This window comes from Megascapheus bottae, chromosome 7 (assembly GCF_031878675.1).
Source record: "Megascapheus bottae isolate mThoBot1 chromosome 7, mThoBot2.hap1, whole genome shotgun sequence".
NCBI lineage: Eukaryota > Metazoa > Chordata > Mammalia > Rodentia > Geomyidae > Megascapheus > Megascapheus bottae.
The window spans coordinates 82,286,374-82,304,911 of NC_143515.1; the positions used below are offsets into that span (position 1 = coordinate 82,286,374).

Consider the following 18,538-nt stretch of genomic DNA (forward strand, 5'->3'; position numbering starts at 1 on the left):
GAGGTGTAAGGCTGTCAGGATCCCTAGTAGGTCGGGAGGTGTGAGGCTGTCAGGATCCCTAGTAGGTCGGGAGGTGTGAAGTCTCAGGATCCCTAGTAGGTCGGGAGGTGTGAAGTCTCAGGATCCCTAGTAGGTCGGGAGGTGTGAGGCTGTCAGGATCCCTAGTAGGTCGGGAGGTGTAAGGCTGTCAGGATCCCTAGTAGGTCGGGAGGTGTGAAGTCTCAGGATCCCTAGTAGGTCGGGAGGTGTGAGGCTGTCAGGATCCCTAGTAGGTCGGGAGGTGTGAAGTCTCAGGATCCCTAGTAGGTCGGGAGGTGTGAAGCTGTCAGGATCCCTAGTAGGTCGGGAGGTGTAAGGCTGTCAGGATCCCTAGTAGGTTGGGAGGTGTGAAGTCTCAGGATCCCTAGTAGGTCGGGAGGTATAAGGCTGTCAGGATCCCTAGTAGGTCGGGAGGTGTGAAGTCTCAGGATCCCTAGTAGGTCGGGAGGTGTGAGGCTGTCAGGATCCCTAGTAGGTCGGGAGGTGTAAGGCTGTCAGGATCCCTAGTAGGTCGGGAGGTGTGAAGTCTCAGGATCCCTAGTAGGTCGGGAGGTGTGAAGCTGTCAGGATCCCTAGTAGGTCGGGAGGTGTGAAGTCTCAGGATCCCTAGTAGGTTGGGAGGTGTAAGGCTGTCAGGATCCCTAGTAGGTCGGGAGGTGTGAAGTCTCAGGATCCCTAGTAGGTCGGGAGGTGTGAGGCTGTCAGGATCCCTAGTAGGTCGGGAGGTGTAAGGCTGTCAGGATCCCTAGTAGGTCGGGAGGTGTGAAGTCTCAGGATCCCTAGTAGGTCGGGAGGTGTGAAGCTGTCAGGATCCCTAGTAGGTCGGGAGGTGTGAAGTCTCAGGATCCCTAGTAGGTCGGGAGGTGTGAAGTCTCAGGATCCCTAGTAGGTCGGGAGGTGTGAAGCTGTCAGGATCCCTAGTAGGTCGGGAGGTGTGAAGTCTCAGGATCCCTAGTAGGTCGGGAGGTGTGAAGCTGTCAGGATCCCTAGTAGGTCGGGAGGTGTGAAGTCTCAGGATCCCTAGTAGGTTGGGAGGTGTAAGGCTGTCAGGATCCCTAGTAGGTCGGGAGGTGTGAGGCTGTCAGGATCCCTAGTAGGTCGGGAGGTGTGAAGCTGTCAGGATCCCTAGTAGGTCGGGAGGTGTGAAGTCTCAGGATCCCTAGTAGGTCGGGAGGTGTGAAGTCTCAGGATCCCTAGTAGGTCGGGAGGTGTGAAGCTGTCAGGATCCCTAGTAGGTCGGGAGGTGTAAGGCTGTCAGGATCCCTAGTAGGTCGGGAGGTGTGAAGTCTCAGGATCCCTAGTAGGTCGGGAGGTGTGAAGCCATCACTACTTCAATGCTATTATAAAATTAAATTTGATTTAGAGGTGATTTTCCCATTGAGTTAGCCGATGAAGTTGTGCCACTGTTTGGTTAGTTCATTCTTGTTATGGTTACAGTGTCAGGCTACCATGCCCAATTCTGAAAAATTTTTTTTTTTTTTCTGGTTCTAGCAAGAGTGCCTGAACTTGAGACTCTGTTTTCGCTCAGCACGTTTGTTTATGGCACTCTTGATTCATGCCTCTAGGATGGCATTTTGCTGGTCCACTGATGATGCAGGCTCTTGAACTATGCGCACGCGCGTGTGTGTGTGCTGGCTCTGCACTATGACCTTACCAGTCTCCGCCTGTTGAGTAGCCAGGATGGAAGGCATGAGTGCCACTGGCTCTATGTTCTAACCCACAGTTCAGTTCTGACTTACACATGTGCACATCAGGGCTGCTTCTTGTCCGTTTGCTTTGTTTGGTGTGCTGAGGCCAGGTGCTGCTTGTTGTCAGCCTGACCACAGGAGAGGATTAGGTAACCATGGCACCTTGCCTTCATTTTGCTGCTACACAGGGGAGTAGGCCCCACTTCAACTTCCCCCTACTCTGACTCTTCTCATCACCTGTGCTGGGGCTTGATTTTCCCCGCCAAGCACAGCCGAGAGGAGAGGATGCTGGCCCTGCCCACCATGTCTATCTTGCTGTGGGCAGCTGCTCCGGGGAGGCTGGCAGGAGTGGAGGCCAGGCAGGGGTTAGGATGGCCTCTCCTTCTACCACAGACATCTCTGGGGCACCTGTGAGAGCCAGGGCAACTTCTTCAAATCCCAGGCCGCCTGTGGCTCCAAATTATAGTCACATTTTCTCAGTATGTGTTTTGCTATTTTTGTCTCTGTTTCCCACCTTCTTGTTCTTCTTCTATTTTCAATGTTCGAAGTCAGGAAAGTTCAGTGAAAGAATTATTTTTAAAATAAGGACTTAAAGGATGCCATATGACAATTCAAGTGGAGGAAATCTTAGAAAGACCTTATTATTGTACTGGATGTGTAGGGCTCTCACAACAGTTTAGTAAGAAAAGTCTCTACATTAAAAAAAAAAATCTACTAATCTGCATTACCATTATGTTATTTTTAAAGTTTTGACACTAAAACTGCCCTGACCAATCGATTATTTCCAGCTTGGCCCAGCCTTTCCTTGCACCTAAGCCTCTGCAGCCCCTTGCTCTACATTTAAATAGATTGTGACAGTCATTCCCACATTGATCATAATGGTACAACACTGACACATGCAGAACTCTTTTCTAAGCCAGGTGCCGTGGCTCATAACTACAATCCTGGTTTATCAGGAGCCAGAGGACTGTGCTTCAAAGTCAGCCCTTCCAGAAAAATCTGAGATACTTATCTCCAATTAATGAGTCCCTTCCCCTAACAAACTCACAAAACACACAGCAAAAACAAAAATCCTTTGCTGCTCTACAGGCTTGACTCAAGTGGTAGAATCACAATGTAAGGTATTTTCCATAAATAGGATACAAAAGATAAAGCTGCAAGAGGAGTGGATGCCTGCTGTCCCAGCTACTTGGGGCGGAGGTGGGAATAACTCTTGAGGTCTTAAGTTTGAGACCAGGGAAACATAAGGAGGCAAGCAACTCCCACTCACACCCAATTCATCTGTATTTGTTGTATCTGATGGAGCACATAGGATCTAAGTGTATTCTTCTTCAAGACATAGATCATTTAAAGGAGTAGTTTTTTTTTTTGTTTTCTTTTTGGTCGTCAGTCCTGGGCTTGAGCTCAGGGCCTGAGCACTGTTCTTGGGCTTTCTCAAGGCTAGCGCTCTACCACTTGGGCCACAGTACCACTTCTGGCTTGTTCTATGTATGTGGTACCAAGGAATTGAACCCCAGTCTTTGTGCATGCTAGGCAAGCACTCTACCACCAGGCCAAACTCCTGGCAAGTAGTGGCTTTTCACTTTACTGGATTTAAGATGATCAGGATGTTCATACAATTGGTTTTGTTGCACAGGACTGCCATGTAACCCTATGTACAAGAGTGCTGTTGATGCACTCAGTTATTATGGAGGTAGGCAAGATCTATCAGAGGCTGGGAGTCAGGTTCTTTGCTACTTACAATTAGCTGCTTGAGGCCCACGAAAGACTGCTCCACTGAGCTGGCATTTAAAACCTGCCTCTTGGCTGCGGCCTTCTCACCCAGGAAGCGGAGCAGCAGGTCTTTCACTGCATCTCCCTGGAGGAGGAGAGAGGAAGTATGTCAGGAGGAGGACTACATGGCCAAGAAACTCAGCGAAGCAGCACCATAACCCACTCATCGGCTGAGGTGAGTAGGGGAGCCAGCATATGAAAACATCCATTAGTCAGAGCTGAGTTGTTCATAAATGTGTATTCATAGAATCGCTTTGTCTCAAGGAGGAAAGAGCAAAGACTAACAGCAAGTGGGAACCTTGCCACTGTGCTGACAAGGTGCTGTGGTCACTGAGGTAGACTGTCAAGCAGTGGCTGCCCAATCCCTGCAGAGTCCCAGACTCCACCTCTGGGAAAGCCTTTGGGGCCAGGGTGATGAGGCCGACCACTGCATGGAGGTGCAAGCTCCTCTTCAGTGCAAGGGGCACTAGCCAAGACAGGAGGAAAGATGCTCTCCACAGCCTCCCCCTCAGCCCACGGATGAAAGCACATAGCGATTCTGAGCGGGGGCCTGCTCTCTGAGATACAAGAGAGAGCAGCACAGTGTCTGGCCCGGACATCCTGGGCCATCTGCCTTTGTTCCAAGGCAGAAATACACTGGCCTCCCCTCTTCCTCCAGTGGAGCAAAACCCAGCAACTACAAATATAACAGAACCCAGATGGGAGGGCGTGGAGAGCTGAGAACCTGCATTGCTGGTGGGAATGTGAGCTGGGAGAGTCACTCAGGCAAAGTCTGGAGCTCCTCAAAGGGTTACGCTCCAAGTCACCATGTAACTCAGAAAAGAGCTCACTCACTTGATACAACCAGTGACACTTCTCCTGTAGTGAGAGGTGGGAACAATCCAATGTCTACCAAAATCATCAGAGGGCAGAAAGACCATGCAACTATATTATTTGGCAAGAAAGAGAACAATGAACTATTAAAATACACCAACTCAATTGGGCGTGGTGGCTCTTGCCTGTAATCCTAGCTACTCAGGAGGCTAAGATCTGAGAAGGGAGGTTCAAAGCCAGCCCAGGCACTAAAGAATGTGAGACTCTTATCTCCAATTAACCACTAGAAAACAGGAAGTGGGGCTGTGGCTCCAGGGGTAGGTTGGTAGCTTAAGCTGATGAGCTCAGGGATAGCCCCAGGTCCAGACTTCAAGCCCCATGACCAGAAAAAACAAAGAAACAAAAAACAAAACAACAAGGAAAAACCACACCAACTCTTGGAATATTATGTTAAGTGAAAAGTGACACTCCCTTTCATGTTTCTCTGTTCTGTTTTGGAGGGACTGAGTTTTTAACATATAGCTTTGTGCTCTACCACTGATCCCTGTCCCTCAATCGGCCCTTTTTGCTTTTAGTTATTTTCAAATAGGGTCATGTATTACACTTGAGTTGGCCTGGACACTGCTCCAATGTACACTTCCTGCATAGCTAGGCTGATCAATATGTGAACTGACATGCCCAGCTTTTTAATGGCTGAAAGGGAATCTTGCAAACTTTCTGCCTAGGCCAGCCTGGAACCACATGCTTCAGCTTTCTGCCCCCTGAATAGACAGAATAAGAGGCATGAGCCACTGAGCCCAAATGATCGTATTTTATACCATCTCATTTACATAAAATGTCTAGAATAGAAAATAGGTTTGGAAGCCACTTTAAAGCTGGAAAAATGCCTACAGATACAGGGATAGAGGTTAGCTATCAGCAACAGTAGAAAACCAGTAGTAGCTGGGTTACTGAATGAGGGACTCTGGGAGAAGATCAGACCCATTTTTTCCCTGACCTTTCAGTTTTTCTTGGGCTCATGTGCCGCCTTCCTGGCAGCTTGTTGTGGCTAAGAGGCTACAATGTGTGCAAATAGGTATGAGTGGACATACTCTGTCTCAGAAGGAATCTTGCTGTGCCCACCTGTCTCCTGGTGGAGCTGAGGTGGTAGTGATTCCACAGCGTGGCTCACATAATACTGACCTTTCACTGGGTACAAGCACCTATCCCCAGTCCCTGACAGTCAGCTTAGCCTACAGGCCAATGGCTGTAGACTCATGGAAACCTTTCACGGTTTAGATAAGCCCATCTATCAAGTGTTCAGTGCATGTGTCTAGGTCACACAGCTTATTGGCAAAGTATCTGGGATCAGTTCTTCCAATTCAAGGTTCTTTCTGTGGTCGTGCGTTAACTTGAAGGCATGTCAATGTATCAGAAAGCTTCTACGACCCTGGAAAAAGTACTTTCAGTGCTTATTCTTCACCAAAATCATGGCTTTCTACTTCTGTTTTGGAAAGATGTGACTGGATAGGAAAAATTTTATCTTTAACTAGAAAGTATTTGACATATAAAAGCTGTATATATTTGAGGAATACAATACCGTTCAATATGTGTATACTGAATCCTGAATATCATACTCAAATGACTGAAATCTAAGCCATCCGAACAGTTACCATTTTACGTGTTGGGGGAGGGAGGGAAGAAGACACTCAAATGCTGCCCTCATAGATTTCAAGCAAACGATCATGGGTCCCCTCCCACCTGTCCTCGTGAACCACTACTGCACTGTCTGCACCTGTCTGCCCAGGTAAGTGAGACTGTGTGGCTCCTGTTCCTCTGCATCTGGGTTAGTATCTACAATATCAGGTCCTCCAGCTCCATCCACATTGTCAAGAATGATGTGATTTCAGAGCTGGGAGTTTGGCCTAGTGGTTAAAGTGCTTGCCTAGCATGCACGAAGACCCGGGTTCAATTCCTCAGCACCACATACATAGAAATAAGCCAGAAGTGGTGCTGAGGCTCAAGTGGTAGAGCTCCAGCCTTGAGAAAGTCCAAGGACAGTGCTCAGGCCCTGAGCTCAAGCCCAGAACTGGCAAAAAAAAAAAAAAAAAAAAAAAAAGATGTGATTTCTTTCCTTTTTATGTTGACATGTCCCATTTTCTTCATGCATTTCTTCAGACACTCAGGTTGATCCTGGGTTTTGGTGTTCATGGACAGTGTTGTAAAGAACTCATGGATGCAGCTCTGTCTTTGAGATGACAAGCTGCCATCTTGATCAATACCAAGAAGGTAGGATATCTGGATCATATGGTAAGTCTGTTTTTTAAGTTTTTTTTTTTTTAAGTTTTTAAAGAGCCTCTATATAATTCTCCATAATGGCTTACTAATTTATAATCCCACTAACACTCATTATCACTTGTCTTTTGATAATAGTCATCCTAGCATCTCTTTGGGGTTTTAATTTGCATTTTTTGGTGACTAGTAGCTTCTTCAGCTTAGATACAGATGAGAGAAACACTATTTTCTATATGGAAGACAGATATATAAGACAAAGAGTCCAGAGATGAGGCAAAGAGCCCTGAGTCCTCTCACTGGTTGCTTGTGATAGCTACAGAACATAGCATAAGTGTGCCTGCTGTGGGGTCTGCTCTGACCTTTGCTGAGCCATACCACCCAGGCAAGTGAATACTGCTGACTGCTTTCCCTGGTTCAGGCTGACAGCACTAGGCTCATGCTCTTTCTTTCCTATCACTAGGGGAGTGCACGCCTGGGATACAGAACCACTCTATGAGTCACACAATCCACTCTGGTCTCAAGTTCTTTGTCACTAAAGAAGAAATTGGGTATGTCTCTTTCCCCTCTCCCTCCTTCCCTCCCCCCATTCTCCCTCCCCACCTAGCCTTCTTCTCTCCTAACCTAAAAGCTGGCTGGGGGGGAGCCGCAGGTAGGAAGCTGGCATTCCAGACTAGCCTGGACAAAACAAACACAAAAATCCAATACCTCACCTGAAAAAATAGTGAAGTCAAAAGGGCTGGGGGCACGGTTATGAATCTTCCTTGTTAAGGGACAAGAATGTACCTAGAATTTTTACCTCAATGTTTCCCTGGAAAGGAAACTGATCATTTAAGAACCCTCTTTAAACACAATATACCCATCATGTATGTATTTTGAGTATTATATAATCATTCATTTGCACCAGGATCTCAATAAGATTGAGATTGTCATGACATTTTTTCTTTTTTCAGTCCTGGGGCTTGAACTCAGGGTCTGAGCACGGTCCTTGCGCTTTCTCAATGCTAGAGCTCTACCACTTGAGCCACAGCACCACTTCTGGCTTTTTCTATGTACGTGGTACCGAGGAATTGAACCCAGGTCATTGTGAATGCTAGACCAAACTGCCAGTCCCGTTGTCATGACTTTTAATGCAACTGTTAAAATAAAAATCTTCTCTTGTGTGCATGTCTTTAGATGAGAAAGAACCACATTCCATTTAGTCACAGGGGTTTTGTTTAGAATGAATCTCTTCATGTCTTCAAATGGTACTGGATCACCTGAAGTATATGTTCACAGGTTTTTTCTCCAGCATGGATGTTTCCATAATTTAAAGAAGGCTTTAATTCTTTTTCTTTTCTTTTTCTTTTTGGTAGTGGTAAGAATTGAACCTTATCTATAACTTAAGCTTTTCGCCTTACCCTTTGGTTTCTGGGTTACTCCCTTATACCCAGGCTGGCTTCCAACTTTTGATCCTTTCAATTCTGTCTATAGGATTTATCCCACAAATTTTGTGCTGATCAGTTCTTGTCATTTCATTTGTTTCCTATAAAAGCAAGGTCAAGGGGCCGGGAGTTTGGCCTAGTGGTTAAAGTGCTTGCCTAGCATGCATGAAGACCTGGGTTCGATTCCTCGGTACCACATACATAGAAAAAAGCCGGAAGTGGTGCTGAGGCTCAAGTGGTAGAGCTCTAGCCTTGAGAAAGTCCAAGAACAGTGCTCAGACCCTGAGCTCAAGCCCAGGACTGGCAAAAAAAAAAATTAAAAAAAAAGTAAGGTCAACTGGACACGGGAGGCTTACATTTGGCTGTCATCCTAGCTACTCAGGAGATGGAGATCTCAGAATCTCAGTTTAAAGCCAGCCTGGGCACAAACATCCCAGAGACTTTTTTTTTTTGGTAGTTGCGGGGCTTGAACTCAGGGTCTGAGCACTGTCCTTGGACTTTCCCAAGGTTAGCACTCTGCCACTTGAGCCACTTCACCACTTCCAGCTTTTTCTATGTATGTGGTACCAAGGAATCGAACCCGGGTCTTCGTGCATGCTAGGCAAGCACGCTACCACTAGGCCAAACTCCCGGCCCCCAGAGACTCTTATTAACCACTAAAAAGTCAGAAGTGAAGGCTCTAGTGTGGCTCAAGTGGTAGAGTCAACCTTTGAACAAAAAAGCCAAGGGAGATCACAAACCTTGAGTTCAAGTTCTAGTACTGGCATATGCCATGAGGTCACAGGTTTCCAGTACTACATCTCTGTAGAAGTTCTTCTGAAAGGACTCTAGCAAGGCCACTCCTCCTGCTAACACCCACAGTCACCTCCTAAGGCCACCCCAGGGTTCCCGGTATTCTCCTCATAGCTTCTGTGGCCTGTGAGTGCCTGTCTGTGCAGCTGTCTATGACGGGAGGGAAAGCTGGATAGCAGTCTGTCTGTGATGGTCGGTGTCAGTGGTGGAAGTCTAATTACTATTATTTTTTCTGGTGCTAGGGGTCAGACTCAGGATTTGCTGCATGCTAGGTAGGCACTCTGGCTTGGACTACTCACTGGAGCTTTGAGCTCACTGTGGCAGTGATATGTTGGCTTTCTGGAGGTATGGCGGTTTCTGATAAGAGGATTTGGGTTTAAACAGATAATGTGGGCTTTCCAGATGGAAATGCTGTAAAAGCCAAACTAGGGGAATGGTGGGGGAAAGAGGAAGGGAAGTGGATAAGAAAGTACAAGAAGGGAACTGAAAAAGTGTAGCCTCAAAGTCAGGTTTCCAGATGTGCCGCCAGAGTCCTCACTGCAGAGGTCAGTGATATGGCTCTTAGAGCAAAACCTTATTTCCTTCCTCACTGAATCTGGGCTGCTCTATGTTTATTTCTCTGTCCCTTTTCTAAAAAGGCTTCATTGTTTCCAAAACTCCTTGTTTGCTTCTCTGACAATGAATGCCATCTTTAACTACAACTTAAAGTGCATGTATTCTTTGTGTAATCCCTACAATAGTTAAATCGACTTGCCTTTAAGGTACATTTACCAATAATACATCAGACAAATGCTTACTATCCAATATCTACAGGGAACTCAAGAAACTAATACTCCCCAAACTCAACAAACCAACTGGTACATGGGCAAGGGAACTAAAGAGAGACTTATCAAAAGAAGAGGTTGAAGTGGCAAAGAAACATATGAGAAAATGCTCTTCATCCATGGTCATAAAGGAAATGCAAATAAAAACAACCGCAAGATACACTACCCCAACTAGAATGGCCAATATTCTGAACTCAGACAATGATAAATGTTGGTGGGGATGTGGAGAAAGAGGAACCTTACTGTATTGCTGGTGGGAATGTAAACTAGTATAATTACTCTGGAAGACAGCTTGGAGGTTCCTCAAAAAAACTGAAAATAGACCTTCCCTACATTCCTGCCATACCACTCCTGGGCGAGCATCATAACCCAGGATATGATAAGGACACCTGCACAGCCATGTTCGTCTCTGCACTACTCACAATAACCAAGTGATGGAACCAACCTAGACGCCCCACTACAGATGAACTGATAAAAAAAAATGAACATATATACAATAGAATTCTACATAGCCAACAGACAAGGAAGTGGATGAAACTAGATAAGCTAAGATCAAGTAAAGAAAAAGCGCATGGTCTCCTTGATACGTGGATATTAGATCCAAACAGCACAAAAGTGATGTCTCAACACTGGTGTACTCGAGGTCATTGACATGAACATGGAGCTATAACTATATAGATGTATAAATTTATGATGGGATATATATTCTAAAAACATACTGATATGTATCTATGACAAACTCTCAGCTTAATTTAAATTTTGTTCTTAAATTTATGTGTCAGTGATTATATATAGAGATTCCCTTCTTGAATACTTGTTTGTTAAACATGACATTTGAAATATGATGTAAAACTGTTAATAAAATCTTTTAATAAAAAATTCATTAGGAAAAGAAATGCAATAAAGAAGCAATTAAAAGGTTTTTTTTTGGTTGTTTTTCATTTTCATGTGGATCCTGGGGCTCAAACTTAGCATCTGGGTGCTATCCCTAAGACTGTGTTGTGTTCAAGGCTATTGTTTTACCATTTGATCCACATGTCCACTTCTGGCTCTTAGGAGGTTAATTGGAGATATAAGGATTTTAAATCAATAGATGAATTAGTTAGAAAAAAAATAGAATGTAAGTGTTTTAGGAGGCTGGCTTAGAACCAGTAGGCAAATCCAACACATATCTTAAAAACTCGGTATGCACAGAAAGTTAACAGAAAAACTATTCTTTGTTATAACAATCTTAAGTCCCAGGCAAATAAATACAGCATTTCCACTTAAGGTAAAGTGTAACTGGTCTTTAATTATCCCAAGAATGAAGGGTTCTTTGAAGGATGATATACAACTGAAGAGAAATGGGTAAGGGTATATGTAGCACTTTTGCTATATAGCCAGGTCAAAAGTATTCTGGGAATATTTTCAGTTCAAATTCTACTTTGCATAAGGTTTCCCAAGTAATTACTATGGAGTACAAGAGAAAAGGGATGCAACTTTGTCATCTAAGAGACAAGAAAACAATCTACTGGCTGGGCTTCGGGTACAGGCTGTACTCATGAAACCTAATGGGAGCCCCATAAATTGTGGCTGACCAGTGAATGCCTTGCTCACTCCATGGCGAGCAATGAGAGCCTAACTCACAGGATGACCTACTGTGGAGTCCAGACCTTTGCCTGTTGATAGATTAGATGCCAGATTTAACCTAAGTTCCACACGCTCAGTAGTTCCTCAGTTTGAGAATGACCTACATTTGGGGCAGAGGATATCTGGGACGGCCCAATAAATGTCACTACACTCACGCCAGCAATTTGGTCAACCAAATAAACCATCCAGGATTTCCAAAGTCATCCTTTTGGGAACCACAGACTTATGTCCTTCTTGAGGCAACAACCTTCATGTTTTTTGAGTTCAAGAAGAGGGGAAAGCAGAAAGGGAGAGTTCAAGGATATTGCAGGAAATCAGCAAGAACACAGTAGGAACACACGGAGAAATAGGAAATAAAACCCAAAAGCAACCCTGGAAGTACAGGTCAAAGAAGACTCTCCAGATACAGCAACAAAGTAGCTCAGGTCATACACATTAAACAAAGATAGTGGTATTCATAAAAAGATTCAAGACTAACATTCAGTATATTTTGAAGGTAGAGATGGCTGCCATCAACAAAGCCAAATAAGCAGTAAACTCATGATAAGCACAGCATCAGTAAATATTACAGGAAGATTTTGTAAAATATTTTAAACGTGGATTTATATAGGCTTATCTGAAAAAAAAAATCAATTACCCTCAGTCCTCTAGCGAGCTGCTTTCCTTTTCTAGAAATTCAGCCATCAGCAGTCCTTTCATCCATTCAATGAAATTGGTTAAGGTGATTTGAAGAGTTTACTAGCTAGACTCTATCTCAAAACCCACAATCCAAAAAGGTGTAGCAGAGTTGTTCAAACAATATAACACCTGCCTGAAAAGCCTGAAGTTCTGAGTTTAAACCGCAATGCTACAAACAACACAAAAAGAGCATCAGAAATGAACTGATGCTACCAAGTGTAGAGTTACTTCAGAGATTTACTACCTTATTGCTAGTAGGTATCATTTCTATGACTCTTGAGTGCAGCATCGGCAAGGGCGACGGAATTTCTAATTACATACAGACTATGTAGCCTCTTAGGAATTATAATCCAGTTAGGAGCTGCCATGCTTGGAAAGGCATTGTATGTATCTGAAAGAAACAGATTACAAGGGCAGAGATGGCTGGGAGTATGGCCTAGTGGTAGAGTACTTGCCTAGCATGCACAAAGACCTGGGTTTGATTCCTCGGTACCACATATACAGAAAAAGCTGGAAGTGGTGCTGTGGCTCAAGTGGTAGAGCTCCAGCCTTGAGAAAGACCAAGGACAGTGCCCAGACCCTGAGTTCAAGACTGGCAAAAAAACCCCCAAAAAACAAAAACAAAAAACCCCAAAACTAAAAGGGCAGAGTTGTGAAGGCAGAGCTGTTCTCCATCTTACCTGAATGTTGTCAAACTTGAGCCCTGGCATGGTGAGGTTCTCCTTGTCTATGAACACAGTGCTGCACTGCTGTGTGGCCACAGAGACCAGGACATCTCTGGTCGCTTGGCAGGGAAGCCAGGCATCATTCCTTCGGTCCATCTCACTCATGCTCAGGGCGGTGGCAAAGGGGTCATCACTTCCTGCAAACACGGCCTGCATCTGTGAGAATGGCTTTGGAGACTCGGGGATCTCCAGAGAAGACGTAGACACACCGGATTCGGATCTTTCCATCCCTGCAGAGTAAGATGGGTTGGCAGAGTCAGGGGAGTTCTCTCCCTCAGGGGTGGGGAGTGAAGACTTTTCGGGAGCTGAAGAACTGGCATTGGGATTACTGACAGAAATGAAAGTAGAAGTGGTGAAAGAGTCAAAGAAGTCCGAAGCCAGGGAGTTAGTGTTCATTGTATCACCAAAAAACTGACTCAGGCTGGGGCTGGGCTGGACTGTCTGGGGACGGGTCTTGGCTGATGTCTCACTTGCACTGCTGAAGCTTGGCGATTTCACCATCTGAGACTCAAAGCCATCTTGCAGAAACAAGTGTGGCTGGGTAGGAGTTGAATTCCCCTGGCTGAAAATGGTGCATACAGGCACCGGATCATCTTTAGAAGACCGACTGGAGGCCGTTTCTGAAACCTGTTCTTCGGACTGAGTGTTCTCATCCCTGGGCATCGAATCCCCTGCACTGGCATTCCCAAATGTGGGAATGTCTTTCCCTTCTTCTTGTGTGGAATCTTCTTTCAAAGATGGTCTGCTGTCAGGGGTCACGTCAGACATGTCCTGAGGCCTCCGGCCTCCATCAGCCTCACTGCTGCTACTCAGAAGGTCCATTTCTTCTTTCTCTGAAGTGCTGGCCAGTCTGTCACCAGTGCCACCATCCACAGGTTCCACAACATCCTGCAAACAGCCAAGGTCACCCGCATCACCTTCACTGTTATTGGGAGAGTCAGAAATGAGGACGCTCTCCATTGTCTGCTCATTAAGCTTATCTACAAAGGCGTTAGAGTCTTCTGATATGGTCTCATTCTCAGATCCAAACTCGTCTCCACCGAGGTCAATGGTTTCCTCGTGATACACAAGCGGCCCTGGTTCCTTCCGAGGCACCTGCTGGGTGCTGCTTTGAGCTGCCACCTGGGCCTGAGGAGAGTCCTCTCTGACCTTCTGGTCAGCATTCTCCATTTTTCCTGAAGCAAATACAATCATATATCAACCATATTAATATCTGTTTCTGCCATTATTATGCTATAGCTTTAGAGACAATCTTGTCACAGGCCCTCAAACTTGAGGTTCTGACTCCCAAGTGCTAGGATTACAGGCTTACAACACTGTGCCTGACTACTTGTATCTTTGTTTTCAATTGCAGAAACATTTATTGGCCTACTCAAATTCAGACATTTTCTTTTTCCAGCCTTTATTTTTTCATTAATAGTTAGTGTTGGTCCTGGGACGTGGACTTAGGGCTTGGGCTCTGTCCCTAAGATTTTTTTTTTCCCCTCAAGATTAGTGCTGTACCACTTGAACCACAACTCCACTTCTGGCTTTGTTTTGGTAGTTAACTAAAGATGAGTCTCATGGGATTTTCCTGCCCACAGTGGCTTGAAACCTTGACCCTCAGATCTCAACCTCCTGAGCAGCCAGGATTACAAACAGGCGTGAGCCACCAGTGCCCGGCTTGGCTTGGCTTTTTTTTTTTTGTGGGTCATGGAGCTTGAACTCTGCCTCTGCTGGGCGCTGTCCCTGAGCTTTTCAGCTCAAGGCCACTACCCTACCCCTGGGCCTGGGAATTGTCCTTGAGTTCTTCAGCTCAAGTCCACCACCCTACCCTCCAGACAGGCTCCACTTCCTATTTTCTAGAGGTTAACTGGAGATAAGAGTCTCAGATCCTTTTATGCCTGGGCTGTCTTTGAACCTCAATTCTCAGATCTCAGCCTCCTGAGTAACTAGGATTACAGGTATGAGCCTCCACGCCTGGCTTTTGTTTTTTTCTATTTTATTTTTTCCAGTTGTGGGGCTTGAACTAGGGCCTAAGCTTTATCCTTGAGCCTCTCTGTGCTCACCGCTAGCATACTCTACCACTTGGGCCACTTCTGGCTTTTTCTGTTTATGTGATACTGAGGATCAAAACCAGGACTTCAAGAATGCTAGGCAAGCACTCTACCACTAAGCCCTTAAAGTCTTTTTTTTTTTGTGGCTCATAGGAGCTTTAACTCAGCTTGGGCATTGTCCCTGAGCTCTTCAGTTCAAGGCTATCACCCTATCCTTGAGCCAAGCCCCACTTCCACTTTTCTAGAGGTTAACTGGAGATAAGAATCTCATGTCCTTTGTGCTAGGGCTGGATTTGAACCTTAATTCTCAGATCTCAGCCTTCAGAGTAGCTAGGATTATAGCCATGAGCCACCACGCCCTGGCTTTCAGCCCTTTAATTATGATTTTTTTTTGGAGGGGTAAAACATACTTTAAAAATATTTTTATCTTCACAGAATAGTGTATACAGAAGAGTAGCATGACTACAATGCATTTTAATCAATCTTCCATTCAGTACTCTCTCATCCCCCTAACCTGTTCCTTCCCTCACTTTTCTTATTTTTGTAGGCTATAAACTGCCACTATGTTTATTGGATGTCATACAGACTATCAAGTGTTGAGATGATAAGCATTTATTTCTCTCAGTTATAGAAGTAGAAAAGTTCAAGATCAAGAAACAAGATTAATCTCTGGCCAGAGCTTTCTTCCTGGCTCACAAATGGTTACATTCTAAGCTGCCTCATGTGGCAGAAAGTTTTAGTTCTTCCACTTCACATAAACTCAGCAATCCATTAGATTAGAGGCTATCCTTATTTTATTTAACCAAATTACATTCCTAATGGCCCCAGCGCTTTAATTCTTAATCGTGATAAAATATAAAACGTATCAACAATTTTCAGCATGACCCAATCTGCAGAATCCTTTCATGCCCATTAAACCACCCCTCTATACTTGCTCCTGGGCAATCACCATCCTATCTTTCATCTGCAAGAATAGGATTACCTCATTGCCTTTCTGTAACTGGTACATTTTACTCAGTATAAGGTCCACAAAGCTCACCCGTGTTGTAGTTTATGGTTGAACATTGTTTTTGTTTATGTTTTTGCTGGTTCGCGGGCTGAACTCCAGGCCTAGGCGCTGTCCCTAAGCTTTTTTACTCTACCACGTGCACCACAGCTCCACTTCTGTCTTTTTCCTGATTAACTGGGGATGAGTCTCACACTTTTCTATCCTGGCTGGCTTTGGCCTACAAGCCTGAGATGGGAGCCTTTTGAGTAGCTTGGATTACAGACGTCAGCCACCAGCGCCTGGCTAGCGTTTTGGTTCTTTGTTAATGAACACGGGTGTGCCAACAGCTTTGGGATTCTGCTTCGACTGTGTGTGTGGTACTGGGACTTAAACTCCACATTAGCTTCGCTTGACTAGTGCTCTATGCTGATCCGTTCCTCCAGCCCTCCTGTGAGTTTTTCTGCCCAGGCAGGCCTTCTAGCCAGCTCTTCAAGGCCTAGGTCGGCTTCCTGAGTAGCTAGGATGACAGGGAGGTGGCCGTCACCTGGCCAGGTGGATTACCAGGTCATGGGGTAACTAGTTCTTCAGAGCCATCACAACACTTCCTCACGGCAGCTGGGCTGGTTTACGTCCTCATCCAGTGCTTCAGATGTCTTCTCATCCTGGCCGACCCTCTACCTTTCTGCCATTCTGGTGCGTGCAGCGCTTCTTTTGTACTTTGACCAGGGCTCTCCAGTGGGGCCTCCCCAGGCAGAGATGGCAGGCGCGCGCCACGCCCGCCCGCCGGCTTCCGCCAAGCCTCCCCGGCGGGCCCAGGGCTCCGTCCGGGACCCGGCCACCCACGCTCCCCGAGCGCCGCTGCCAACCGCCGGGCCGCCCTCGAGGCCCGGAGCCCGCGGCCAGGGGCCCGGCCGCACCCGCCCTGGCTGCCCAGCCGGCGCAGCGCGGGGCAGCCGGGGGGCCGGGGGGCCCAGCCTCGGCGGCGCCGTCCGCCCCCTCGCACTGAGGGCCACTCGGGTTTTGGGGAAGGGTTCACTCACGTCCGAGACGGGCGTCCGGAAGGAGGCGACGGACACGCGGAAGTAGATGAAGCGCCGGAATCCCGCGCGGCTCCCGCGCCTGCGCACTCCGATCCTCCCGGCGCCTGCGCACTCCGATCCTCCCGGCGCCTGCGCACTCCGATCCTCCCGGCGCCGGCTGCCGCGCATGCCCAGTGCAGCTGACTGCCGCAGGGCTCGCCGGAGTCCGTTCCCGGCCTGGAGGTGGGCGGGGCCTAGAGCCGAGGTGTGAAAGGGGCGGGGCGAGCCCGAGTCTCGAAACCCTGGCGGGAAGTGGCCTGCTGTGGGCTGCCAACAAGCAAGTGGCAGAGCAGCGAGGGAGATGGACCCACTTTTGAAATACTGCCTTCTAGGAATCTGAGCTTGTCTGTGTTTCCAGGGATGATAAAGATGGTGGCTGGCACCTTAAATCTGGAAGTCTGAAAGGCCTTTCTTTTGTGGGTGTTCCACCAGCTAATGGTGTTGTACCCGAATTCCTAGAACCCCGAAAAGACCACCAGAGGCCACAGTCAAAACTAAAAAGCCAGGGTCGTTTATTAGGAGTCTAGACTCGGACCTCCCGTACCCGTAGCCGGCAACGCTAAGAGGCCCTGAGCAAGGATTTTACACAACTTTTATAGGGGAATTCCATAGTTAAAATCACCTGATTGGCTGTTTGGTAACTCAAACCACTGGTCGCTTTAAGATTAATCAGAGCTCAGGTGTCTAACCACTGAGCATCAAGTCTGAGCTAGCATGTGCTTTTAATTCCTAGTACATGGGCCCTGAGCAAGGGGGGCGGAGGGGGTCATTCCCAGAACATGGGACAATCTTGGCACAACAATGGTGTTGAAGGGGATTGGATAGGACCCTCATATCTGGGCCTCTGCTTTCTTTTTTTTTTTTTTTTGCCAGTCCCGGGGCTGAACTCAGGGCCTGGCACCATCCTTGGGCTTTCCTCAAGGCCGGCGCTCTACCACTTGAGCCACAGCACCGCTTCTGGCTTTTTTCAGTGTATGCGAGCAGTACAGAGGAATTGAACCCAGCATGTCGTCCATGCTAGGGAAGCACTCTACCACTAGGCCAAACGACCGGCCCCTGCTCTCTTGATTTCTTATGTAATTGTGGCAGACTGAATGGACTCATCTATGTATCTGCTTTCTAAAGATCCTCATTTGAGTGCTAGGATTCTCTGAGCCTTACTTTTATGCTCTCGTGCTGTTCAGAGTACAACTTACGCAAAACCAGACCCAGATGTGTGGGATGCAAAGACTCGGGGCACAGGGAAATGTGAACTAGGCACAGCCACGGAAGAGAAGTGTGTGGGTCCAGAGCCGCAGGCAGCGCCCAATGACTCCGCGCGGGCGCAGGGCGTTCCCTTTTCCCACTAGCACGGCAGCTCGGAGCCTCGTCCTCAGACCCGAGGCGGGCTCGTCTCGACCGGCCGGGCCTGCAGGCGTCCACGCGTGACACTCTTCCCAGTACAGCCATCGAGCCATGCGGGACTGGGCTCCGTGCTGTCGTGCACGGGACAGCGCCCGGCGTGGAGCCCTGGCGGAGGAGGTGCCCGGTCCGTGGCTCCCTGACCCCCGGCGGCGGCCACGCAGGCCTGCCTCGGGCGGCAGCGAAGGCCTCCCTGGGCTGCGGAGCGGTCAATCTCTCTCCAGCGCCGGCGTCCTCCGGGCCCAGCCTCCCGCCTCCGCAAGGCCCGGCTGCCCAGAGCCCGGATGGAAGCTCTCTGGGCATGCGCGAGGCAGAGCTCCGTGTTCATTGGCCACCGCAGGGAGCGTACGGATGACGTCACGGGGAACCCGGAAGCGG

At 47.3% G+C, this 18,538-nt stretch overlaps 1 protein-coding gene across 5 annotated transcripts in view; it reads right to left on the minus strand.

The window, feature by feature from the left end:
- Positions 1–16,833, minus strand: part of Trappc12 (trafficking protein particle complex subunit 12) — a 52,885-nt gene extending 36,052 nt beyond the window's left edge. For 2 of the 5 annotated variants that reach the window (XR_016536297.1, XR_016536298.1), the window contains exons 1-3: positions 16,721–16,833; positions 12,612–13,831; positions 3,469–3,585 (exon numbers count right to left, since the gene is read on the minus strand). Coding sequence is in view for 3 of the 5 variants with exons in the window: in XM_090337520.1 (XP_090193646.1) it covers positions 3,469–3,585; positions 12,612–13,826 (1,332 nt within the window). In the remaining 2 variants the exon portion in view is untranslated. Of the gene's footprint in view, positions 1–3,468; positions 3,586–12,611; positions 13,832–15,731; positions 16,415–16,720 lie in introns of those variants that run through there. The other 3 variants (XM_090337522.1, XM_090337520.1, XM_090337521.1) reach the window with 3 other exon arrangements.
- Positions 16,834–18,538: the final 1,705 nt, after the last annotated feature.